At 43.3% G+C, this 26,468-nt stretch overlaps 1 protein-coding gene across 2 annotated transcripts in view; it reads right to left on the bottom strand.

Annotated features, from left to right (window-relative positions):
• Positions 1-9,399: 9,399 nt before the first annotated feature.
• Positions 9,400-26,468, bottom strand: part of LOC130283988 (guanylate-binding protein 1-like) — a 94,825-nt gene continuing 77,756 nt past the window's right edge. For both annotated transcript variants that reach the window (XM_056533849.1, XM_056533848.1), the window contains exons 8-11: positions 23,914-24,126; positions 14,395-14,497; positions 12,832-13,025; positions 9,400-10,170 (exon numbers count right to left, since the gene is read on the bottom strand). In XM_056533849.1, coding sequence (XP_056389824.1) covers positions 9,937-10,170; positions 12,832-13,025; positions 14,395-14,497; positions 23,914-24,126 — 744 coding nt within the window. In that variant the 3' untranslated portion in view covers positions 9,400-9,936. The remainder of the gene's footprint in view (positions 10,171-12,831; positions 13,026-14,394; positions 14,498-23,913; positions 24,127-26,468) is intronic.

Raw genomic sequence — 26,468 nt, forward strand, 5'->3', positions numbered from 1 at the left:
CCTTCTCGGAGTCGTCTTCTAGTAGAGGTCCTTCTCGGAGTCGTCTTCTAGTAGAGGTCCTTCTCGGAGTCATCTTCTAGTAGAGGTCCTTCTCGGAGTCGTCTTCTAGGTGCAGGTGCAGGTTTTCTATGTGCTTCTGACATCTATTTCTTGATACTTGTTGTCTTATCACTTATTATTTACCCCTGGGAAGTATAATAGAGGAGCAGCTGCCGCTCAGTAATCATAGTCGTGTGATGCGATGGAAAGAGCAAGAACTGAGACTGATCATCCTCTAAGGAATAGAGATTATTAACCAGTGAGGACCTGAATGGTTTCTATAGGGCCAAGATCCAGGTTTGGGGGTTACGTGAATTATATCCTCTGTATTAGGGAACAGTCCTACATGTCTCTAATAGACTTGGTTTTACTTGCTCACCATTCTATAGAGCTGTGACGTTTGGGAGATAAGAACCAACAGCTGCACGAAGCTCGCTGCTCATCTGCTACAATGTATCAGCCTGCGGTCCAGGATCCATCACCGATCATTGTCCGGACTGGATACAGAGGAAACAAATCCGACTTTGTCTTGTATAGAATGATCAAGTGTATTAGAGAGCGGTAGAATGTATCAGAGATGAAGCTTTATTTATATTATTAGATGAGTTCAACCAATCTGTGCTGCACTGTTCTGAACGGTATCTGCTATGGGTGAGAACATCTCCCAAATTTTCGGCTTTTTAACCCCTTAAGGACTCAGCCCATTTTGGCCTTAAGGACTCAGACAATTTAATTTTTACGTTTTCATTTTTTCCTCCTCGCCTTCTAAAAATCATAACTCTTTTATATTTTCATCCACAGACTAGTATGAGGGCTTGTTTTTTGCGCGACCAGTTGTCCTTTGTAATGACATCACTCATTATATCATAAAATGTATGGCGCAACCAAAAAACACTATTTTTGTGGGGAAATTAAAACAAAAAACGCAATTTTGCTAATTTTGGAAGGTTTTGTTTTCACGTCGTACAATTTATGGTAAAAATGACGTGTGTTCTTTATTCTGAGGGTCAATACGATTAAAATAATACCCATTATTATATACTTTTATATTATTGTTGCGCTTAAAAAAAAAAATCACAAACTTTTTAACCAAATTAGTACGTCTATAATCCCTTTATTTTGATGACCTCTAACATTTTTATTTTTCCGTATAAGCGGCGGTATGGGGGCTAATTTTTTGCGCCATGATCTGTACTTTTTTTTGATACCACATTTGCATATAAAAAACTTTTAATACATTTTTTATAATTTTTTTTTTAATGTATTAAAAAAGTAGGAATTTTGGACTTTTTTTTTTTTTTCGTTCACGCCGTTCACCGTACAGGATCATTAACATTTTATTTTAATAGTTCGGACATTTACGCACGCGGCGATACCAAATATGTCTATAAAAAATGTTTTTTACGCTTTTTGGGGGTAAAATAGGAAAAAACGGACGTTTTACTTTTTTATTGGGGGAGGGGATTTTTCACTTTTTTTTTACTTTTACTTTTACATTTTTTTACATTTTTTTTTACACTTGAATAGTCCCCATAGGGGACTATTCATAGCAATACCATGATTGCTAATACTGATCTGTTCTATGTATAGGACATAGAACAGATCAGTATTATCGGTCATCTCCTGCTCTGGTCTGCTCGATCACAGACCAGAGCAGGAGACGTCGGGAGCCGGACGGAGGAAGGAGAGGGGACCTCCGTCCGGCGTTCTAAATGATCGGATCCCCGCAGCAGCGCTGCGGGCGATCCGATCGTTCATTTAAATCGCGAACTGCCGCAGATGCCGGGATCTGTATTGATCCCGTCACCTGAGGGGTTAATGGCGGACGCCCGCGAGATCGCGGGCGTCGGCCATTGCCGGCGGGTCCCTGGCTGCGATTAGCAGCCGGGATAAGCCGTGCATGACACGGGCATCGCTCCGATGCCCGCGGTTATGCTTAGGACGTAAATGTACGTCCTGGTGCGTTAAGTACCACCTCACCAGGACGTACATTTACGTCCTGCGTCCTTAAGGGGTTAAAAAAGCAACCACTGGTTTATTTCCTGCTAGTTCTGTTAGCTGGGGATCTTTCTGAATTAGATACCAATTTATATTTATGGCCTCTCTAATGGATATCTTGTTTCTTCTTTTATCTTTTCTGCCTCTGAGATTAGAGGGGTGGCCATGGGCACCACCTACCCCCACCGTGGCCTGTACTCATGTTGATCTGTTTGTCACGGTTTTTGAGAAGGAATATGTCTAATATGTACCTCAAATATATCAAACATTACAGTCATTTTGTGGATGATGTATTTATAGGGTGGTCAGATAAGAGGGAGGACTTCACAGCTTTCATCCAGCACCTTAAAGGGGTACTCCGCCCCAAGACATCTTATCCCCTATCCAAAGGATAGGGGATAAGATGTCTGATCTTGGGGTCCCACTGCTGGGGACCCCCGCAATCTCGGCTGCGGCACCCCAGACATCCGGTGCACAGAGTGAACTTTACTCCATGCCGGATGACTGGCGATGCGGAGGCTCGTGATGTCACGGCCACACCCCCTCCATGCAAGTCTACGGGAGGGGGCGTGATGGCCATCACGCCCCCTCCCATAGACTTTCATTGAGGAGGCGTGGCCGTGATGTCACAAGCGTGGCCGTGACATCATGAGCCTTCGGCGCTGCACCCGACGCTCTAAACAAATGCTGGGTGCTGCAGGAGAGATCGTGGACCCCAGCAGTGGGACCCCAGTGATCAGACATCTTATTCAATATACTTTGGATAGGGGATAAGATGTCTAGGGGTGGAGTACCCCTTTAATAAAACATGTAAGAGAGGAGCATGGGAGTAGCACAGCCGTACTTAAATTCTTTGGTATAGAAGGAATACAGTTAGAAGCTGGCGGTGATAAAAGGAAACTCCTCCGTCAAAGAGAAGACAAATGGATCTTGCGCACTAAGGCGCAGGGACCGTCAGGGTTAAACGATAAGATCGACTTCCGTGGATTTTTTCCAGTGCCGCAGATTTCACATTGTGTGTTTTGTATGTTTTTACTTGTTTTTAAAGGGGTACTCCGGTGGAAAACTTTTTTGTTTTTTTAAATCAACTGCTGCCAGAAAGTTAAACAGATTTGTAAATTACTTCTATTAAAAAAATCTTAATCCTTCCAGTACTTATTAGCTGCTGAATACTATAGAGGAAATTCTTTTCTTTTTGGAACATCATGACCACAGTGCTCTCTGCTGACACCTCTGTCCATTTTAGGAACTGTCCAGAGCAGCAGATGTTTTCTATGGGGATTTTCTCCTACTCTGGACAGTTCTTAAAATGGACAGAGATGTCAGCATAGAGCACTGTGGTCATGATGTCAGCAGAGAGCTCTGTATTCCAAAAATAAAAGAATTTCCTCTGTAGTATTCAGCAGCTAATGAGTACTGGAAGGATTAAGATTTTTAATAGAAGTAATGTACTAATCTGTTTAACTTTCTGGCATCAGTTGATTTAAAAAAAAAAAAAGTTTTCCACCCCTTTAACTCACCTTGTACTTTAAGGGTTAAAGCATACACCAGCCCAGGTCACTGACAGGTATTTCTATCAGCACTGACGTGAGGAGGGGAGCGGTCAGAAGAAGCATGTTGTACGCGCGTCTCTCTCCCATGAGGCTGTACTACTGTTTGTCTGTGTGCACAATAAAGTTCACCGTTCCTGTGCCAGATGAGAGCGGGGACGGGCACGGATTGACTAGAAAGTGACTAAGAAGTGACTTTTTTATTTAATTTTTTTTTTTTTTTTTTTTTTTTTAAGTTCAGCCAATGCCCTCCAAAATGTCTGTGCACATCCCTGTGGGTGAGTGCCATTCTTAAAGGGGGTACTCCCACCCTAGTCATCTTATCCCCCCGCATTATTGCATGCAGCACCCACCTGCTTTTTCTCCAGAACCGCTGAAGGGTCTGAGTCGCGACTACGGGAACGGAAGTCCGTGACGTCAGGACTCCGCCCCCGGCCGTCACTATCCAGGAAACTGTTCATCTAGGAATGCTCGGACCTCACACCCATAATGTGGTGGTCACCATCTCGGTCCGAGCATTCCTTGATGAACAGTTTCCTGGAAAGTGGATTGGTCATCGTGGGCCAGTTGAATGGCCCCCAAGGTCTCCCGATCTGACCCCCTTAGACTTTTATCTTTGGGGTCATCTGAAGGCAATTGTCTATGCTGTGAAGATACGAGATGTGCAGCACCTGAAACTCCGGATACTGGAAGCCTGTGCTAGCATTTCTCCTGCAGTGTATATAGTAGTATATAGCAGTGTATACAGATACTGGAAGCCTGTGCTAGCATTTCTCCTGTGGTGTATATACTAGTATCTAGCAGTGTATACGGATACTGGAAGCCTGTGCTAGCATTTCTCCTGCGGTGTATATAGTAGTATATAGCAGTGTATACGGATACTGGAAGCCTGTGCTGGCATTTCTCCTGTGGTGTATATACTAGTATATAGCAGTGTATACGGATACTGGAAGCCTGTGCTAGCATTTCTCCTGTGGTGTATATACTAGTATATAGCAGTGTATACGGATACTGGAAGCCTGTGCTAGCATTTCTCCTGTGGTGTATATACTAGTATATAGCAGTGTATACGGATACTGGAAGCCTGTGCTAGCATTTCTCCTGCGGTGTATATAGTAGTATCTAGCAGTGTATACGGATACTGGAAGCCTGTGCTAGCATTTCTCCTGTGGTGTATATAGTAGTATATAGCAGTGTATATGGATACTGGAAGCCTGTGCTAGCATTTCTCCTGTGGTATATATACTAGTATATAGCAGTGTATACGGATACTGGAAGCCTGTGCTAGCATTTCTCCTGTGGTGTATATACTAGTATATAGCAGTGTATACGGATACTGGAAGCCTGTGCTAGCATTTCTCCTGCGGTGTATATAGTAGTATATAGCAGTGTATACGGATACTGGAAGCCTGTGCTAGCATTTCTCCTGTGGTGTATATAGTGGTATTTAGCAGTGTATACGGATACTGGAAGCCTGTGCTAGCATTTCTCCTGCAGTGTATATAGTAGTATATAGCAGTGTACACGGATACTGGAAGCCTGTGCTAGCATTTCTCCTGCGGTGTATATAGTAGTATATAGCAGTGTATATGGATACTGGAAGCCTGTGCTAGCATTTCTCCTGCGGTGTATATAGTAGTATATAGCAGTGTATACGGATACTGGAAGCCTGTGCTAGTATTTCTCCTGCGGTGTATATAGTAGTATATAGCAGTGTTTACGGATACTGGACGCCTGTGCTAGCATTTCTCCTGCGGTGTATATAGTAGTATATAGCAGTGTATACGGATACTGGAAGCCTGTGCTAGCATTTCTCCTGTGGTGTATATTGTAGTATTTAGCAGTGTATACGGATACTGGAAGCCTGTGCTAGCATTTCTCCTGCGGTGTATATAGTAGTATATAACAGTGTATACGGATACTGGAAGCCTGTGCTAGCATTTCTCCTGCGGTGTATATAGTAGTATATAGCAGTTTATATGGATACTGGAAGCCTGTGCTAGCATTTCTCCTGCGGTGTATATAATAGTATATAGCAGTGTATACGGATACTGGAAGCCTATGCAGCATTTCTCCTGCGGTGTATATAGTAGTATATAGCAGTGTATACGGATACTGGAAGCCTGTGCAGCATTTCTCCTGCGGTGTATATAGTAGTATATAGCAGTGTATACGGATACTGGAAGCCTGTGCTAGCATTTCTCCTGCGGTGTATATAGTAGTATATAGCAGTGTATACGGATACTGGAAGCCTGTGCTAGCATTTCTCCTGCGGTGTATATAGTAGTGTATAGCAGTGTATATGGATACTGGAAGCCTGTGCTAGCATTTCTTCTGCGGTGTATATAGTAGTATATAGCAGTGTATACTGGAAGCCTGTGCTAGCATTTCTCCTGCGGTGTATATAGTAGTATATAGCAGTGTATACGGATACTGGAAGCCTGTGCTAGCATTTCTCCTGCGGTGTATATAGTAGTATATAGCAGTGTATACGGATACTGGAAGCCTGTGCTAGCATTTCTCCTGCGGTGTATATAGTAGTATATAGCAGTGTATACAGATACTGGAAGCCTGTGCTAGCATTTCTCCTGTGGTGTATATAGTAGTATATAGCAGTGTATACGGATACTGGAAGCCTGTGCTAGCATTTTTCCTGTAGTGTATATAGCAGTGTATACGGATACTGGAAGCCTGTGCTGGCATTTCTCCTGCGGTGTATGTAGTAGTATATAGCAGTATATAGAGAAGAGGGTTGCATTGACAATCCAACACAATGGGCAGCACATTGAACACATTTTATAAGTGGTCAGAAACTTGTAAATAATTCATGAAAGAATAAAGTTACGTTAAAACCAAGAACATCATTGTTTTTCTTGTGAAATTCCCAATAAGTTTGATTTGTCACATGACCCTCTTCCTATTGAAAAAACAAAAGTTGGATTCAAAATGGCCGACTTCAAAATGGCCGCCATGGTCACCACCCATCTTGAAAAGTTCCTCCCTCACATATACTAATGTGCCACAAACAGGAAGTTATCACCAACCATTCCCATGTTATTAAGGTGTATCCATAGAAATGGTGCACTGTATAGAGTATATAGGGTGTATATAAGGTGTATCCATAGAAATGGTCCACTGTATAGAGTATATAGGGTGTATATAAGGTGTATCTATAGAAATGGCGCACTGTATAGAGTATATAGGGTGTATATAAGGTGTATCCATAGAAATGGCGCACTGTATAGAGTATATAGGGTGTATATAAGGTGTATCCATAGAAATGGCGCACTGTATAGAGTATATAGGGTGTATATAAGGTGTATCCATAGAAATGGCGCACTGTATAGAGTATATAGGGTGTATATAAGGTGTATCCATAGAAATGGCGCACTGTATAGAGTATATAGGGTGTATATAAGGTGTATCCATAGAAATGGTGCACTGTATAGAGTATATAGAGTGTATATAAGGTGTATCCATAGAAATGTCCCACCCTGTATAACCAATAGGTTTTTCAATTGCTTTCATTAGAAAATTCTCAGCATTTCATATTAAAAAACCCAGTCAAACAACTGCCCCCCCCCCATATGCTTGCTTGGACACAGACCAGTCCTGCTGTGTCCATGCGTCATCACCTATGTCATGGACACACTTCCTTGATTGACAGCTGTGAGTGCAGGGCTCCTCCCACTGTCATCTTGTGTCCCGCTACTGTCAGTGAGGACAAGCTGGGAGTTGTAGTTTTCCCTGGGGCGGAATCAGTTTAGAGAACAAGAGACAGATTTGGATTAAGAGAATATAATCTGAGTGATTACAAACACAGTGTTGCTATACAAATTTATATATATAGATAGATAGAGAGTCATATTGTCCGAGAGTAAGTGATTTTAATTTCACTTTATACAGTATACAGCCATCTATATAGATGGTTGTATACTGTGTACCTCCCAGGAGTTAACCATCACTGCTCAGCGCTGGTTAACTCTTTCCTCTTTCGCAAATAGCACTTAGCCCAGCAAGGGGGTACAGTAAACCAGCCATCTATCAGCGCCACTTAAAGGGTTACTCCGCCCTTGACATTGTATCCCCTATCAAAAGGATAGGGGATAAGATGTCTGATCGCGGGGGTCCCCTGCTGCACACGGCGTTTGTTTAGAGCGTCAAGTGCAGCACTGGAGGCTCGTGACGTCACAGTCGCGCCCCGCTCTTGATGTCACGGCCGCGCCCCCTCAATGCAAGTCTATGGGAGGGGGCGTGACGGCGTCACGCCCCCTCCCATAGACTTGCATTGAGGGGGCGTGGCCGTGACATCATGTGCGGGACGTGACCGTGATGTCACGAGCCTCCGCCCCGCATCACCAGTCATCTGGCACGAAGCGAAGTTTGCTCCGTGCACCGGATGTCTGGGGTGCCACAGCAGAGATCGCAATTAGACATCTTTAGGGGAATTCATCGAGCTTTTTAGATCGTTCTTTTTTTTTAATCTAAAATTGTTGCATCAAAAATCTCAGTCACTTCTCCTGCGACATGAGGATGCACCGTTCATGCATGAGAAATCCCTACACAAAGAGGAAAAAGGGAAACATTGCACATGAGGCACTTTGTGTCAACGTTTGTAAAACAGCAAAACTGTACACCCACTGGGCACCTTATTAGGTACACGTCTGTAGTCCCGGGATGTCCCCCCCCCCCCCCCACCATTACACCACCACCAGCCTGACCCACCGATACAAGGCAGGAGGGATCCATGCTTTCAAAGGAGCATGGATCCATTCTGGGATAAGGTGTTAGATCTTATCTCCGCTGCAGCGCTCCGTGCCTGATGACTGGCGATGTCGACCGCCACGCCCACTCCATTCACATCTATGGGAGGAGGCATGATGGCTATGTACTGGCCGGCACACCCCCTCCCATAGACATGAATGGAGGAGGCATGACATCACTAATGTGGAAGCTGCAAGGTTCCGCGTTTCAGACGCCACCGCTGCTGGCCCTGAGATTGCGTGCGTCCCCAACGGTGGGACCCCAAGATCTAACATTTTATCTTCTATCCTTTGAATAGGGGATAAGATGTTTCCAACAGAGTACCCCTTTAAAAGGAAAACTGTCACGTTTGCTCCCGCACTAACCACAGGTACTGATGGATAGTGCGGGAGACGCTGATTCCTATGATCCCTACCTGGGACGGATCCGTCCAGCCGTTCGCCCGCAATCTTAGTTTTATTATATCTGTAAATGTGGCTGTAACTGGCACGGGCGGGGTTTCCGTAGCTTAACTGGCACTGACGTCAGCGCCGCCCGTCTGCAGCGCCGCCCGCTTATGAATATTCATCCCCCCTTCCTCCAGCTCTCCCTCTCTTCGCCGCTCCTAACTGGTCTTCACTACGCATGCGCCGCTTTCTGACATGCGCAGTGAAGACCAGTTAGGAGCGGTGAAGAGAGGGAGAGCTGGAGGGAGGGGGGGATGAAAATTCATAAGCGGGCGGTGCTGAAGACGGGCGGCGCTGACGTCAGTGCCACAGAAACCCCGCCCATGCCAGTTTCCAGATATGATAAAACTAAGATTGTGGGCAAACGGCCGGACGGATCCGGCCAGGGTAGGAATCATAGGAATCAGCGTCTCCCGCACTATCCATCCATGGTTAGTGCGGGAGAAAACATGTGACAGTTTTCCTTTAACACCTGACTGCAGGATCAGACTACACAGGGAATGTTTGTAGTCTGTAACCATGGAAACACATAGCTCTAGGTAACAATTGTAGACACAAAACAACCGGACATTCTAAGACTATTTGTAAAGTAATTCGTTTTTATTAGTTTTTATTTTAAATGTGTAAAAGTGAAAAAAAAAGTATTAGTTATACATCTCCCCACCCTTTAAATGGGAATATAAAACTTTCAGATAAAATGGGGGAGGGGGGGGGGGGGGTTATGAGGAGCTGTCCGGAGTCGAGTCTGCAGAGGACAGGCCAACATCTTTGCTATGAACCTGTTACATTGAATATATTTCTGGCCGTCTGGGATCAGCAAAATAATTTCTTGCACTTCAATGGAAGGGTCGCTGTGGAGTATGGTTGGGTAGACTATGGATAGCGTAGACTTCTTTAGGTCTTGGATTAGAAACCAGTGTGGAGACAGACGTGAAGCTAAAGAGTAAGTCCAGCGATGGTCTCCTGCTCGTTCTGTAAAGGCCGGTGTAGAGAAGCGCAGCTTGCGCAGGGTGGTACAGTTGTAGAGGCAAACGTAGAATGCCTACCGATTCCATTCACTAGTCTCGTTCAGCAGAACGGTACAGAGACCAACACCGGACTTACACCCTGAACGAGCCGCTATATGACGTCACGGCTCATTATTTTGCTTTGTAAGTTTTCCATTTTTTGGTGGCTTTAGCCTGAAGCATGGCTCCTCCCACTTCGATCACCACAGGGAGAACAGTTTTGGCCACGCTCTTGAACGTGTCCATGATGGGTGTATACCATTCAGGCTCTTGTTGCCCCTTCTCCTTCTCCTGGAGGTCTTCGATCTGTGCCCTGTACATGTTGGCTTGTTTGGTAAATCCCTGTTTCTCAAAGGAATCACGTTCCTGGGCAAGAAGAAAACGGGATAAGTATATGGTACGCCTATGGGGTCATTACTAAGGGCTATAAATCTGAACAAGGTGTGAACATGAAAGAAATAGATGTGTACAGGATCGGGGTGTGAACCGGAATAAATAGGAACGTGGTTTGATCACAGACTTATGGGTATTCGGTAAAAGAACAAACAGTGAACAGGGTCCTATAAAATTATGGTATAAATAGAGTCTTACGGGAACAAAGTGTGAACAGGGTCTTATAGGAACCTAGTGGCAAACAGGAATGAAATAAGAGTGTAGTGTAAACAAGCTCTTATAGCATGAAAAGAGTCTTATAGGAACATGGCATAAACTGGGTTCTATAGGAACATGGCAAGCCCCAGAGTAAGGGCAGAAGAAAATGGCAAAGTAAGTAAACAAACATGCATGCCATCTGGATCACAGCACCACCTATGCGCGTTTCACAAAATGGACCACCAAATGAGGTGGAATGGACCACCAAGGAAACCCATCAAGTTTTGTCGGCCTTCTGCCTTTGATAAATGAACCTGACTAGATCACTATATATGGGTGACTGCTGATGTAACCGCGTTGTATTCGGTTATACCCGATAACTTAGCCTTAGTTGCTTTATGTTGGTTTTTACACACTTTTTCTGCATACTCCCATGATCTGCAGGAGTACTTGTTCTTGGTAGTAGAATATCTTTTGACTGATCATTTTTTTTATGTTCAATGGCCAGTACTACCTGCAGATCACGGGAGCTTTGATGGGGGCGAAATTTTCTCCCTCTCTCGCCAACATATATAAGTGTTGGCGGGAGAGGGAGAAACTTTTCTCACCCCATAACCTCTATGCTGATTGCATCTCATGGTATGGCCATTACATTGACGACATCCTATTTATTTGGGGGTCAGATGCAGCGGCCATACAGGGGTTCAATAATTACATTAAAGGGGTACTCCGCTGCTCAGCGTTTGGAACAAACTGTTCCGAACGCTGGAGCCGGCAAATCGGGATGTCATAGTCTCGCCCTATCAAGATGTCACACCTCGCCCCCGCAATGTAAGTCTATGGGAGGGGGCGTGACATCCGCCACGCCCCCTCCCATAGACTTGCATTGAGGGGGTGGGGTGTGAAGTCATGAGAGGGCGAGGCTATGACATCACAAGCTCCCGGAGCCGACTCCAGCGTTCGGAACAGTTTGACCCACACGCTGGGCAGCGGAGTACCCCTTTAACAATAATTCTCTGGGTTTGGTTTTTACCATTTTTCATCATTCTACAGAAATTTCTTTTTTAGATTTGTATCTATGTGGGGATAGAGAAACACATTTGGTGGTGATCAGAACATACAGAAAGGAGACGGCAGTGAAGTCCATATTACATGCAGTATAAAATCAGCAGTCGTCTTTTAGACATAGGCTATCCTGCTTGGAGCATCCTTAGGGATCGTTCCATAGATAGAGAAAAAGATAGAACATTCATGGTCCACTGCAATAAGGATAAAAATAAAAACAAAAAAAAAGGTACATCTGCACCCAATCAAGCTGTGGTTTTTTCTATACAATATAGTAGGCAGGTCAATTCCATTTGTAATATTATACACCAGTGGTTCTTAACCTGGGTTCGAACCCCAGGGGTTTGGTGAGTCAGTCTCGCGGGTTCAGCGGAGGTCAAGACACACACCCGATTCGTGATGACACACCCCGCTTGCCCATCATTGGCTGAAGGTGATCATGTCCCACCTAACAGATCTCAGAGTACTGTTTTACCCTACTGTATAGGAAGCCTCCTATCCTTTGTGGCTCCTACACGATCGCCTGCATGCGTCCCATGCTGGAACGCACCACTTCCGGCGCGGCCTCCCGTGATGCACTTCCGGTCCCGCGGCGTCTTAAACAGGCTCAGCCAGACGGTCCCTCTGACAAGCGGACAGCTTGGACGCACGGACGCCGTGGGAACAGGTAGGCCCACTGAACCACCATTGCCTTCACTCAATGCCTGGCTCACTGTGTCTAGTTCATAGTTAACCCTATCCTTACACTGAATCACCAATGCCTGCATTCAATATTTGTTTATCTGTGCCTATAATCTTTTTTTAACCCTATCCCTACCTAGCTACCCCTTGCATATTTTATTTTTCCAATTAAGAAGGGTTCGGTGAATGCGCATATAAAACTGGTGGGGTTCAATACCTCCAACAAGGTTAAGAACCACTGTTATACACAAATATATGCCTATTATACTGTCAGACCCAGCCTTTACCCCCTCTGGAAGGAGGATATAAATGTGTGGCACGTCCCTACCTTGGGACAAAAATTGTCCCTGAGTCTGCATAAACACATTTCTCAAATAGAATGCATCCTGTGTGTTCCTGCCATCTCCCCCCCCCCACTTTACGCCCCCTCCTATAGTCTTGCATCGAGGGGGCATGGCCTTGACGTCATGAGCCTCTGGCGCTGAACCGGACGCTCTAAATGAATGCCGGGTGCAGCACAGAGATCGCAGGGGTCCCAGCAGCAGGATCCCCGCGATCCTTTGGATAGGGGATAAGATGTCTAGGGGTGGAGTCCACCTTTAAGGTTTGTAGAAACTCCTGGGGGCAACTTGGGGGCTGCTTCAGGAAAATATAACTCGTGGAGTGAGAGTTCCCCAGACCAGGCCTCACCCTCTCCTTCTCGGCAATCACGCGTTGTAGTTCGGCCGCCGTCTGTGCTCTCTCTTTGGCAACTTTTTCAAGCAGACCCATCATGTTCTTCTCCATAGACATCTCATTGTCCTCGAGCTTCCGCTTCTCCTGACTTTCTTCCATTTCCCGCACTTTTTGTTCCATCTCTTCAATTTTTTTCCTTGCCTTCTCCTCTGAGGACAAAAAAAATAAATAAAAATCGGACAGTTGTACATAATATGGATGGAGATATTGGCTGACTCTTGGTTTAGTCCACCAGGTAGACCTACACACATTTCTGCTATACCAAAGAAAAAGAAATACACAATATGGCGCACACCACAATATATGTACCAAAAAAGATTATTTTATTTCACATACAAAAAGTATAAATACTTAGATACTCAATTGCAGCATTGGGGAAGCAAGACTACAGATGGCAGATGGAAGGATAGACCAGGCAGGTGCCCCCCTAGGGGGGCACCTGCCTGGTCTATCCTTCCATCTGCCGTCTATAGTCTTGCTTCCCCAGTGCTGCAAGTGAGTATCTAAGTACAGGTTGTATGATTGTTATTTGTTCTGGGGGAGATAATAGTGTTTGCAATTCGATATTTGCAATTCGAATTTTATTCGCGAATATTGCATATTCGCGAATATTCGCGAATATAGCACTATATATTCGAAATTACGAATATTCGTTTTTTTTTTTTCACAGTGATCACCCCTCTCTGCTTCCAGCTTGTGTGGTCTAAAGAAGGCTCTAATACTACTGTGTGAGACCGCCGGGCGAATATTCGCATATGCGAATATTGATCCCTCCCTTCTGCTGCTTCTATCAAGTAATACTGGTATACTTGCAATAAAGTTCATAAATTTTGGCATATGCAAATTTTGGCATATGCATATTTTCGCATATGCAAGTTTTCGCGTATGCCAATTTACGCATATGGGAAAAGAATGCGAATATTACGAATATGCGAATTTAGCGAATATATGACGAATACTCGTCCATATATTCGCAAAACATCGCGAATTCGAATATGGCCCATGCCGCTCAACACTATGTACTGAATTGATTATGTGCATTGAATTGATTTATACATTTTGATAGGTTGCTATGGGCAACTGCACCACTTTTCCTTTACACAGGTTTTAATGAATCTCTGCAGAGAATATTTAGACCCTTGTAGATGAGACCTTAAAAGGGGTTATCAAGCTATAAAAAAAAAAACGTATCTCCTATCCACAGGACAGGGTCTGACTCTCCGGCCCTCATCTTCTGAGACGTACTCATCTGAGGTCGGACACCATTGTATAAGCGAAAATTTGCATATGCGAAAATTTGTATATGCTAATTTCGCAGATGCGAAAATTCGAGCGCCAGTCTCACACAGTAGTATTAGAGTCTTCTTTACACCACACAAACTGGAAGCAGAGAGGGATGATCACTGTGATGTGAACTGTGAAAAAATGAATAAAAAGAATATTCGTAATTGGGAATATATAAGGGCGTCCAGGGACGGAGTACCCCTTTTAAGAAAAAAAAAAATACTTCTATCTCACCTTCTATTTCCTTCTCTTTTGCAGTCAAGGCTTCATCACTTTTTAGAATGGTGTATCCTATGTGTTCCTGAGACTTCAGGTATTCCTTTAGCACGATTTCCGCCTATGAGAATAAAGGGTGTACAAAACATGGCCGTTGTTGGATAAATGATGAATACTCAGCCTACGTATACCAAAAGCTTAAATGGGCACTATCATTAAAACTCATTTTTGCTATTGCACTCCTTATGGTAAATAAAACAAATCTTTCTAATGTATTTTGTTTAAAAAAAAAGAAAAAGTTTTCTATGTTTTATTTGTGTTTAAAAAAGCTGCCACTAGGTGTCACCCTACTTGTTCAGGGCACATTTTCCCCCATCTTGTGCATAGACATTGGACTCCTGCTGGCCTGGCAGAAGTCCAAAATCAGGGAATGCAGAATGGAGTGATGAGGGGGTGTGCAGCCTTGGCTAATCATAGCTCATTTCACACTGAAATGCTCTGGGCTGTGTGTAGCAGAGTGAGGGAGGAAGTTCTCCCCTGTATGGCTTCGAATGATGTCACGCCTGCTGGGGAACGCCCCTTCCTAGTCTGTGAATCTAATGTGGAGTCTGGGTTGCCCGGCAGGGCTAGTGAGATGTCCGGTGGAAATCCGACTTGGTGGCTAGATTGGCGCATGCCCGAGGTAGTCACAGATACGGTGTGAAGTTTTAAAGGCTTTATTTCAGGTGCAGAACAACGCGATTCAAAGGGCACCCCTCTTCGTCAGGTTCATAACAAACAGTAGCATTACACTCTCTTATATACATAGAAAATTTCAAATTTCAATTTCAAACTTGGCACACTCCAGCCCCTTGGACTCAATGAAGCAATAGAACTCATCAAATAAAACCACCTCAATACCCATCCATTAACACCACCATCAATACCCCCGTCCTACCAAGTACAACAAACTCCACCCTACTCATATATAACATTCCCACCCCCATGGAAAATTATCTCATCCCCCTCTCCTTAATAATAAGTTGGCAAAAAAAATTTCATCAAAAATTAAAACTAACATTCCATTTTTTAGCCAGTTTCTTTAACTTCATTAAAGGGGTACTCCCGTGGAAAACTTTTTTTTTTTTTAATCAACTGCTGCCGGAAAGTTAAACAGATTTGTAAATAATCACTTCTATAAAAAAATCTTAATCCTTCCAATACTTTTTAGGGGCTGTATACTACAGAGAAATCCAAAAAAGAAATGCATTTCCTGTGATGTCATGACCACAGTGCTCTCTGCTGACCTCTGCTGTCCATTTTAGGAACTGTCCAGAGTAGGAGAAAATCCCCATAGCTGCTCTGGACAGTTTCTAAAATGGACAGCAGAGGTCAGCAGAGAGCACTGTGGTCATGACATCAGAGGAAATGCATTTCTTTTTTGGATTTCTCTGTAGTATACAGCCCCTAAAAAATACTGGAAGGATTAAGATTTTTTAATAGAAGTGATTTACAAATCTGTTTAACTTTCTGACACCAGTTGATGACCGCAAGCATCGGATGGGTGCTCGCATCATACACGGCAGGTTCCGGCTGCTAGCAGCAGCCGGGGACCCACGCGGATGTCCGCCAATAAGCCCACAGATGCCGTGATCAATACAGATCACGGCATCTGCGGCATTGCGGTACTTTGATTGGATGATCAGATCGCCCCCAGCGCTGCTGCAGGGATCCGATCATCCAGCATGACAGCCGGAGGTCCCCTTACCTGGCTCCGGCTGTCTCCCGGGGTCTTCTGCTCTGGTCTGAGATTGAGCAACTGATAATACTGATCAGTGCTGTGTCCTATGCATAGCACTGCACAGTATTAGCAATCAAAGGATTGCTATAGATAGTCCCTTATGGGGACATAAAAAGTGTAAAAAAAAAAAAAAGTTGGAAAATGTAAAAATAAAAAGTAAAAAAAAGTGAAAAATCCCCTCCCCCAATAAAAATTGTCAGTTTTTCCCATTTTACCCCCAAAAAGCTTAATTTTTTTTAATAAACAAATTTGGTATCACCGCGTGCGTAAATGTCCGAACTATCAAAATATAATGTCGTAATGTCGTGAATGGCGTAAATGTAAAAAATAAAAAAGTCCAAAAATGCTGCTTTTTTTGTCACATTTTATAAAAATAAATTTTTTTAAATAAAAAATGATCTAAAAGTTATATTTGTGATCGGGGTTACACATTCGTGCTCATGATTACAATGATATGTACTTACCTGTTATATAAAACATTTAAACTTATCATATCGGTCTGAAATTGTGCCCAATGACCGCGACGGAGGCCACACCTTTAGTGGGCATGCCCTGTAGTGGATGAAAAGATGCAAAAGAGGGAGGGTTGGGTTGGGTCCGCAGTTTGTCACGAACGCCCCACCGTTAGGAGGCAGGGGCATTATATACCCCTGCCCCCACCCACAACCCCTTGTGTCTCGCCTGGATGTGAAGGGGGTGGGGTTACTCCCGCCCCTCTCACAAATACAGCCTAATTAGGCTTTGAACTTGTGATCGGGGCTACACATTCGTGCTCATGATTACAATGATATGTATTTACCTGTTATATAAAACATTTAAACTTATCATATCGGTCTGAAATTGTGCCCAATGACCGCGACGGAGGCCACACCTTTAGTGGGCAAAAAGTCAATCTGGTTGGGAAAATAAAGTTATATCGTGAAACCGATGCCCCTACCTTGGCACCAAGCCAAGATAAGGTTCTGACATTAAGACGGAAGTTGAGTGAGTGCGAACTGACTTGCCTAGGAATCGATGCCTGGAAACTAAAAGCTGTGGTAGACATGCCTACTCTAACCGAAACCTGAGTTTGGCACTTGAGCAGGGTCAGGCTAACACCCAAGCTGATATCTGCTTTTGCATGCTTGCCTAATATCAGGGCGAGAGTGAAAACACTATAACCTATCAGGCCTGATGAAGCTCACCATGTTCCTAACATTAAGTGGCAAGAGGGAAACTGGTTAGCAAGATAAGGCACAACCACCACTACCTGACTGACCTTGGCGGTAACAGCCTTGTGGTGACATGTTGACTGTAGATCCAACAATATCCGGAACACCTCACCTGAACTAAGCTAAACCCAACTGCCCCATTCCTAACTCCCCTGCCTTAGGAGTGGTGTCCCACTGCAAGTGACCCACCCTTTTTTGCCATCATGTCTGTAATTTGCCTACCCAATGGACCTGAAGAACCTACTGCTCCATGCATGAGTCATCGTGCCCTCAAGCTGGACCATTGTGCATATGATAATGCTGGCGAAACAGGCACTGATAGGTGAACGTCGTCCGAATGGCTGATGCTAGCTGTAGAAACCTGTCAGTGACGAAACTGCGTGGTGTATCCGCCAGCAGACGTGGAAGGCATGATTGGCAGTCCCACGTACGTGACGAGTTGCTATTGTTCTGAAAATTTCAGTGACCAGAACCTGTGTGCTACCTCCTCTTGCCGATATGGTAGGCATACGGAATAAACGACCCCCTATGTGCCGTGGTCTATTGCTTTTGAGGCTGTGTCAGTAACGGAAGTCTGCGTGAGCCTTACCCTGCAGACGTGGCGGGCGTAACGGGTAACAATCACCTATGTTGAAATATTATTGCTCTGAAGACGTGTCAGTAACAATACCTAAGTGGTGTCTCCCCTTGCAGGCATGGCAAGCATAACGGGTAAACAACCATCTATGCGTCGAAAAGTTATTGCTCTGAAGACGTGTCAGTAACAATAACCTGTGTGGTGCCCCCCCTGCAGACGTGGCAGGCATAACGGGTAAACAACCACCTATGTGTTGAAATGTTATTGCTCTGAAAACGTGTCAGTAACAACAACCCGTGTGGTGCCTCCCCCTGCAGATGTGGCAGGCAGAACGGGTAAACAACCACCTATGTGTTGAAATGTTATTGCTCTGAAAACGTGTCAGTAACAACAACTCGTGTGGTGCCTCCCCCTGCAGACGGGGCAGGAAAATGGGTAAACAACCACCTATGGGTTGAAAAGTTATTGCTCTGATGACGTGTCAGTAAGAATAACCTGTGTGGTGCCCCCCCTGCAGATGTGGCAGGCATAACGGATAACAACCACCTGTGTGTTGAAATGTTTTTGCTCTGGAAAACGTGTCAGTAACAATAACCTACTTGGTGCCCCCCCCCCCCCCTGCAATGTGGCAGGCATAACTGTTAAGCAACCACCTATGTGTCAAAATTTTTTGCTCTGAAAAACGTGTCAGTAACAATAGCCTGTGTGGTGCAGACGTGGCAGGCATAACGGTTAAGCAACCACCTATGTGTCGAGAAATATTGCTCTGAAAACGTATCAGTAACAATAAACCTGAGTGGTGCCCCCCCCCTGCAGACGTGGCAGGCAAACGGGTAACAACCACCTATGAGTCAAATGTTTTTGCTCCGAAAACGTGTGCATAACAATGACCAGATGTGGCAGAATAACCCCATGTATGTTGTAAAGTTATGCTCTGAAGCTGTCAGTGACGGTAAACTGTGTGAAAACTGCCCCTGCAGATGACAGGCATAACCGGTAACCCACAACCTATGTGACAATTTGTTGTTCTAAAAAGTGTTAGTGAGAACAATTATGACGGGCCTCCCCCTGTAGATGTGGCAGGTATACTGGGTATGTAACCACCTGTATGTTGTGATGTTGTTGCTCTGAAAACGTGACAGTAACAGACGACTATGCAGTGCATCCCCTTTCAGACGCGGCAGGTATGAAGGTTAAACAACCGCCTATGTGTCATGACCATGTAGCTCTGGAGATATGTCAGTAACAACAACTGCGCAGTGTAATCCCCTGAAAACGTGGCAGGAAAAGTTGGGAAACAATCGCTATGTATCATGATATACTTTGCAACAGCATGCCTTGCTACTATGTGACCTTATACCGACTTGTACCTAAGAAAAGGGTCAAACTATTAAAGTAACTGGAGTGACCTATCAGCTGTGGAGAACGAAATCACAACAAGCAAATCTGCGGTACTAACGATGTGAGCGTGTATACCTAGAAGTATCAACGTGTGTACTATGTCAATGGTATCGATAAGTGCAGTGTGCTTACTAGCCTAAATAGTACAGGCGTATATTCATACCAACTGCTATGGTAAACAAGCGCTAAGCTGTGTATTGTATAATTGATGCCAGCGTATGTACCGTATACCAACTAACAAGTGTATGTACATTGTAACACCTACTAGCACATGTACTGTATAACAACTACAGACCTAACCTCTAATATGTACACAATATAAATGGCACTAAAATGTATATGCAGTAATCAACTACCAGCGTGAGTACCGAATAATGGCGGAAAACCATTAATGTATGTCCAGTATAATAGAACAAGCATATGTGCAGTAAGCAACTATTAGCGTATGTACCGAATGACAACTACAGTAGAAACAACTACAAGTACATGTACTGTATAACAACTACTACAGTCACAACCACTAGCATGTGTACCGTATGAATGACACTAAAAACATGTGTGCCGCAATCGACTACCAGCGTGTGTACCGTATAACTACAACAGTGAAACAACTATTCATTTAAGCCCAGTATAATAGTACGAGCATGTGCAACGACCAAGTACTAGCATGTGTACAGAATGACAACTACTATAGTGACAACACTATTGTATGAAGAATGTAACTGGTACAAGCGTAATCTATAGTGTCCAGCATAAATAGTACCCGCGCATGTACAGGATAACGTCACAGGCGTATGTGTAGTAACCAACATTTGCACAATCTGACATCTATTATCATGAACAATCAGTAACGTGAGCACAGTATGAATGGTACTGGTGTATACACTGTATGACCGTATTAAATATGATGTGCCATGACCTGTAAACCATATACTTATGTACAGTTTAAATACTATGAGTGTACGTGCAATGCTGAGAGAGTACCTGCCGTATGAACGTCACAAAGAAAACGTGTGGAGTAATACCATGAGCGTGCGCGCAGTGAAAGGGCGTACGTGCAATGAGACTGGTACGGCCTGCGTGCAGTATGAATACTATGGACGAGCATACAGTATACGTGCTGAGCCGTACAAGATGCAAACAATGCTGCGAGTAGATCCGGTTACTGTGTGTAACTGAAGCTGTGAGAAATTAACGGTGTAACGAAATGAGTGAATACATGATATGAAAATGGTGACCGAATGCATAGAATGAAAGCGTGATATAATGAAATAGTACTAGCGTATAAACAATGTGAATAATACAGGCGTGTGTGCAGTGATCAACTACTATCGCATGTACAGCATGACCACTACTACAGTACACTACTAGCGTATAACACCAGCATATGAGCAGACCAACTCTTGGCATGCATACAGTAAACAACGGTAGTTGACCCACCATTGGCGTATGACCAGTATAGATGGTACTACGTTTTTTTTTTTATATATATATATATTTTTTTTTCTTCATTTTTTTAAATTAATTATTATTATTATTATTTTTTTTTATATAATACTAGCATCTGTATGGTATGAACAGAACTAGCGTATGAAGAGTAAGCATACGTACCGTATTAACTGGTACTAACATATGTACGGTACAACTGGTACTAGAAAGCGTACAGGAGTAGATGGTACAAGCGTGTATGTAGTGTAACAATTAATGTATGTACAGTGTAACTAAGTGAAAATGACGCTATAAGCGTAACTGCTACCAACTGAATCGTAGCTAATCTACAGCATGTGACCTACAGTCCCATATAACCCCGCCAAACAAGACTCACAATCCCCAGCAACACCCTCAGCAAGGATCTGAACCACGAGCAGAATGTCCATGAGCAGAAACATCCGCAGTTTGTCACGAACGCCCAACCGATAGGAGGCAGGGGCGTTATATACCCCTGCCCCCACCCACAACCCCTTGTGTCCCACCTGGATGTGAAGGGGGGTGGGGTTACTCCCGCCCCTCTCACAAATACAGCCTAATTAGGCTTTGAACATATGCAAATGTAGTATCTAAAAAAGTACAGATGACGGCGCAAAAAATGAGCCCTCATACCGCCCTATATGCGGAAAAATGAAAAAGTTATAGGTGGTCAAAATAGGGCGATTTTAGATTACTGATTTTGTACAAAAAGTTTTAGATTTTTTTTAAGAGGTACAAAAATATAAAAGTATCTAGCCATGAGTATCATTTTAATCGTATTGACCCACAGAATAAAGAACACATGTCATTTTTACCGTAAAGTTTACAGTGTGAAAACAAAACCCTCCAAAATGTGCAACATTTTGGTTTTCATTTAAATTTCCTCCCTAAAAAATTTTTTTTTTGGGTTCGCCGTACATTTTATGGTAAAATGAGAGGTTTCATTACAAAGTACAATTGGTCACGCAAAAAACAAGCCCTTATATGGGTCTCTAGATGGAAATATAAAAGAGTTATGAATTTTAAAAGGCGAGGAGGAAAAAACGAAAAACGCAAAAATAAAATTGGCCTGGTCCTTAATGTGAAAATAGGCTTGGTCATTAAGGGGTTAAAAAAAGTTTTCCACGGGAGTACCCCTTTAAGGACCAGGCCAATTTTATTTTTGCATTTTCGTTTTTTCCTCCTTCGCAAATTCTTTTATATTTTCATCCACAGACTAGTATGAGGGCTTTTTTTTGCGCGACCAGTTGTCCTTTGTAATGACATCACTCATTATACCATAAAATGTATGGCGCAACCAAAAAATACTATTTGTGTGGGGAAATTAAAATGAAAACCACAATTTTGCAAATTTGGGAAGGTTTCGTTTTCACGCCGTACAATTTACGGTAAAAATGACGTGTTCTTTATTCTTTGGGTCAATACGATTAAAATGATACCCATTATTATACACTTTTCTATTATTGTTGCGCTAAAAAAAAAAACCAAACTTTTTAACCAAATTAGTATGTTTAAAATCCTTCTATTTTGATGACCTATAACTTTTTAATTTTTCCATATAAGCGGCGGTATGAGGGCTCACTTTTTGCGCCATGACCAGTACTTTTTATTGATACCATATTTGTGCTTATAAAACTTTTATAAATTTTTTTTTTTTATAAAATGTGACAAAAAAGCAGCAATTTTGCGCTCTTTTATTTTTACGTTCACGCCGTTCACCATACGGGATCAATAACATTATATTTGAATAGTTTGGATATTTACTCACGTGGCGATACCAAATATGTGTATTTATTTAATTTTTTTTACACTTTATGGGAGTAAATGGGAAAAAAGGACATTTTACGTTTTATTGGGGGAGGGGATTTTTCAAACTTTTTTTTAACTTTTTTTTTATTTTTTACTTTTTTTACTTTCATTCTAACACTTTAATAGTCCCCATTGGAGACTATCTATAGCAATCATTTGATTGCTAATACTGTACAGTGCTATGTATAGGACACAGCACTGCTCAGTATTATCGGTGATCTTCTGCTCTGGTCTGCTGAATCTCAGACCAGAGCAGAAGACCCCGGGAGACAGCTGAAGCCAGGTGAGGGGACCTCCGGCCGCCATGCCGGATGATCGGATCGCCGCGGCAGCGCAGCGGGCGATCCGATCATCCATTCATAGTACTGCACTGCCGTGATCTGTATTGATCACGGCATCTGAGGGGTTAATGGCGGACATCCATGTGATCGCGGATGTCCGCCATTACCGGCGGGTCCCTGGCTGCTGATAGCAGCCGAGACCTGCCGTAAGCACCGGTCCGGTGCTCGCAACCATGTCGGTGCATAAATGTCATGGTGCGTTATGTACCACGTCATTATGATGTACATTTACGTCCATTGTCGTTAAGGGGTTAAAGTTCACCTACATACTAAAATTAATTTCCATTCTGAGATATGATACACAGTATTAGTCACCCATCCACTGCCTGACCACGGTCCCTCATGTATAGCAAACTTACATGTCAGGACAACTTCCATAGACTTCACCCATCCTATTGATTTCAATGGGAAAAATTTCTAATAGTTATATCTAGCCACACATTATGTTGTCCAGCACAAACCCACCCAGCAGCGGACCCCGGGGCCAAGTGACGTCACCACTGACCCCCTGACCCGCTCTTCCGCCAAAATTTGAAATTTTCTATGTATATAAGAGAGTGTAATGCTACTGTTCGTTATGAACCTGACGAAGAGGGGTGCCCCCTCGAAACGCGTTGTTCTGCACCTGAAATAAAGCCTTAAAACTTCACATCATATCTGTGACTACCTCGGTTGTGCGCCAATCTAGCCACCAAGTCGGATTTCCAACGGACATCTGCCGGGCAACCCAGACTCCACATCTGTATATCGCTTCCATACTGCTTGTCAAGTGGGACCGACGGCCGGCTGCCTCCTGACATTTACATTCAAAACGCGAACCTGCTCGCACAACAAAGAAAGGTGAGCATCCTTTGATTTCCCCGAAATAACACTTATTATGCCGGAGAAGATCTGGTAGATCAATGAATAAAAGAGACCAACTAGTAAACGTTCACATCCTCTTCTACCGACCTGAACTCCTTTCCCAGGTTCATTGTTAAATTTGTCTTCTATTGCTTTTAAATTTTGCTTGAATTTTTCATGGCCACCATGGATGGTGTAAGATCCCTTAGTTACAGCTTCTTCATGTTCCATAGAAAGCTTCAGAATCAGAGCTTCACACAATTCCTGGGACTTGGCCTCATTCATATGACCAAAATTGCTCTTCTTCTCGTCTATCAGTTTCTGAAGGAAGAAACACATGGGCTTCGGTTATACACATGGGCTTCAATTATACACATGGGCTTCGATTATACACATGGGCTTCGATTATACACATGGGCTTCGATTATACACATGGGCTTCGATTATACACATGGGCTTCGATTATACACATGAGCTTCGATTATACACATGAGCTTCGGTTATACACATGGGCTTCGGTTATACACATGGGCTTCAATTATACACATGGGCTTCGATTATACACATGGGCTTCGATTATACACATGGGCTTCGATTATACACATGGGCTTCGATTATACACATGGGCTTCGATTATACACATGAGCTTCGATTATACACATGGGCTTCGATTATACACAAGGGCTTCGATTATACACATGGGCTTCGATTATACACATGGGCTTCGGTTATACACATGGGCTTCGATTATACACATGGGCTTCGATTATACACATGAGCTTCGATTATACACAAGGGCTTCGATTATACACATGGGCTTCGATTATACACATGGGCTTCGGTTATACACATGGGCTTCGATTATACACATGGGCTTCGATTATACACATGGGCTTCAATTATACACATGAGCTTCGATTATACACATGAGCTTCGATTATACACATGGGCTTCGATTATACACATGGGCTTCGATTATACACATGGGCTTCGATTATACACATGAGCTTCGATTATACACATGGGCTTCGATTATACACAAGGGCTTCGATTATACACATGGGCTTCGATTATACACATGGGCTTCGGTTATACACATGGGCTTCGATTATACACATGGGCTTCGATTATACACATGAGCTTCGATTATACACATGAGCTTCGATTATACACATGAGCTTCGGTTATACACATGGGCTTCGGTTATACACATGGGCTTCGATTATACACAAGGGCTTCGATTATACACATGGGCTTCGATTATACACATGGGCTTCGATTATACACATGGGCTTCGATTATACACATGGGCTTCGATTATACACATGGGCTTCGATTATACACATGAGCTTCGATTATACACATGAGCTTCGATTATACACATGAGCTTCGGTTATACACATGGGCTTCGGTTATACACATGGGCTTCGATTATACACAAGGGCTTCGATTAAACACATGGGCTTCGGTTATACACATGGGCTTCGATTATACACATGGGCTTCGATTATACACATGGGCTTCGATTATACACATGGGCTTCGATTATACACATGAGCTTCGATTATACACATGGGCTTCGATTATACACATGGGCTTCGATTATACACATGAGCTTCGATTATACACATGGGCTTCGATTATACACAAGGGCTTCGATTATACACATGGGCTTCGATTATACACATGGGCTTCGGTTATACACATGGGCTTCGATTATACACATGGGCTTCGATTATACACATGAGCTTCGATTATACACATGAGCTTCGATTATACACATGAGCTTCGGTTATACACATGGGCTTCGGTTATACACATGGGCTTCGATTATACACAAGGGCTTCGATTATACACATGGGCTTCGATTATACACATGGGCTTCGATTATACACATGGGCTTCGATTATACACATGAGCTTCGATTATACACATGAGCTTCGATTATACACATGGGCTTCGATTATACACATGGGCTTCGATTATACACGTGGGCTTCGGTTATACACGTGGGCTTCGGTTATACACATGGGCTTCGGTTATACACATGGGCTTCGATTATACACGTGGGCTTCGGTTATACACATGGGCTTCGATTATACACATGGGCTTCGATTATACACATGGGCTTCGATTATACACATGGGCTTCGATTATACACATGAGCTTCGGTTATTTGCTGATTTATTTATCAGAGATAAACTACAGACTCACTATAGGGAGGGCATTAATATCTAATTAGGGATAGACTATATTCTATAGGCAGGTTCTATAGTAAATATGGCCATTCCACACTTTCCCCTGATGACACTGCTGTGTTGTGGTGAAACATGTATGGGTCATTGTTGCTGCTTTTACATACAGCAAGAGTCTAGTTGTCCATGTGCGATTTACATTATCTACTATAAACTGGACTTCCTAGGCTTTTAGTGATAAACGTATAATATATATATATATATATATCACATGAATTGGTGATTAGGAAATAAGGTTGTTTCCTAATTGTATAGTAAACTGGAAATAGAACTATTTTGGGTCACATTTAAAGGGGTATTCCGGGCAAAAACATTTTATCCCCTATCCAAAGGATAGGGTATAAGATGTCTGATCGCGGGGGGCCTGGGGACGTGATGTTACGCCACACCCCCTTCATTCATGTCTAT

The sequence above is a fragment of the Hyla sarda genome, chromosome 8 (assembly GCF_029499605.1).
Source record: "Hyla sarda isolate aHylSar1 chromosome 8, aHylSar1.hap1, whole genome shotgun sequence".
NCBI lineage: Eukaryota > Metazoa > Chordata > Amphibia > Anura > Hylidae > Hyla > Hyla sarda.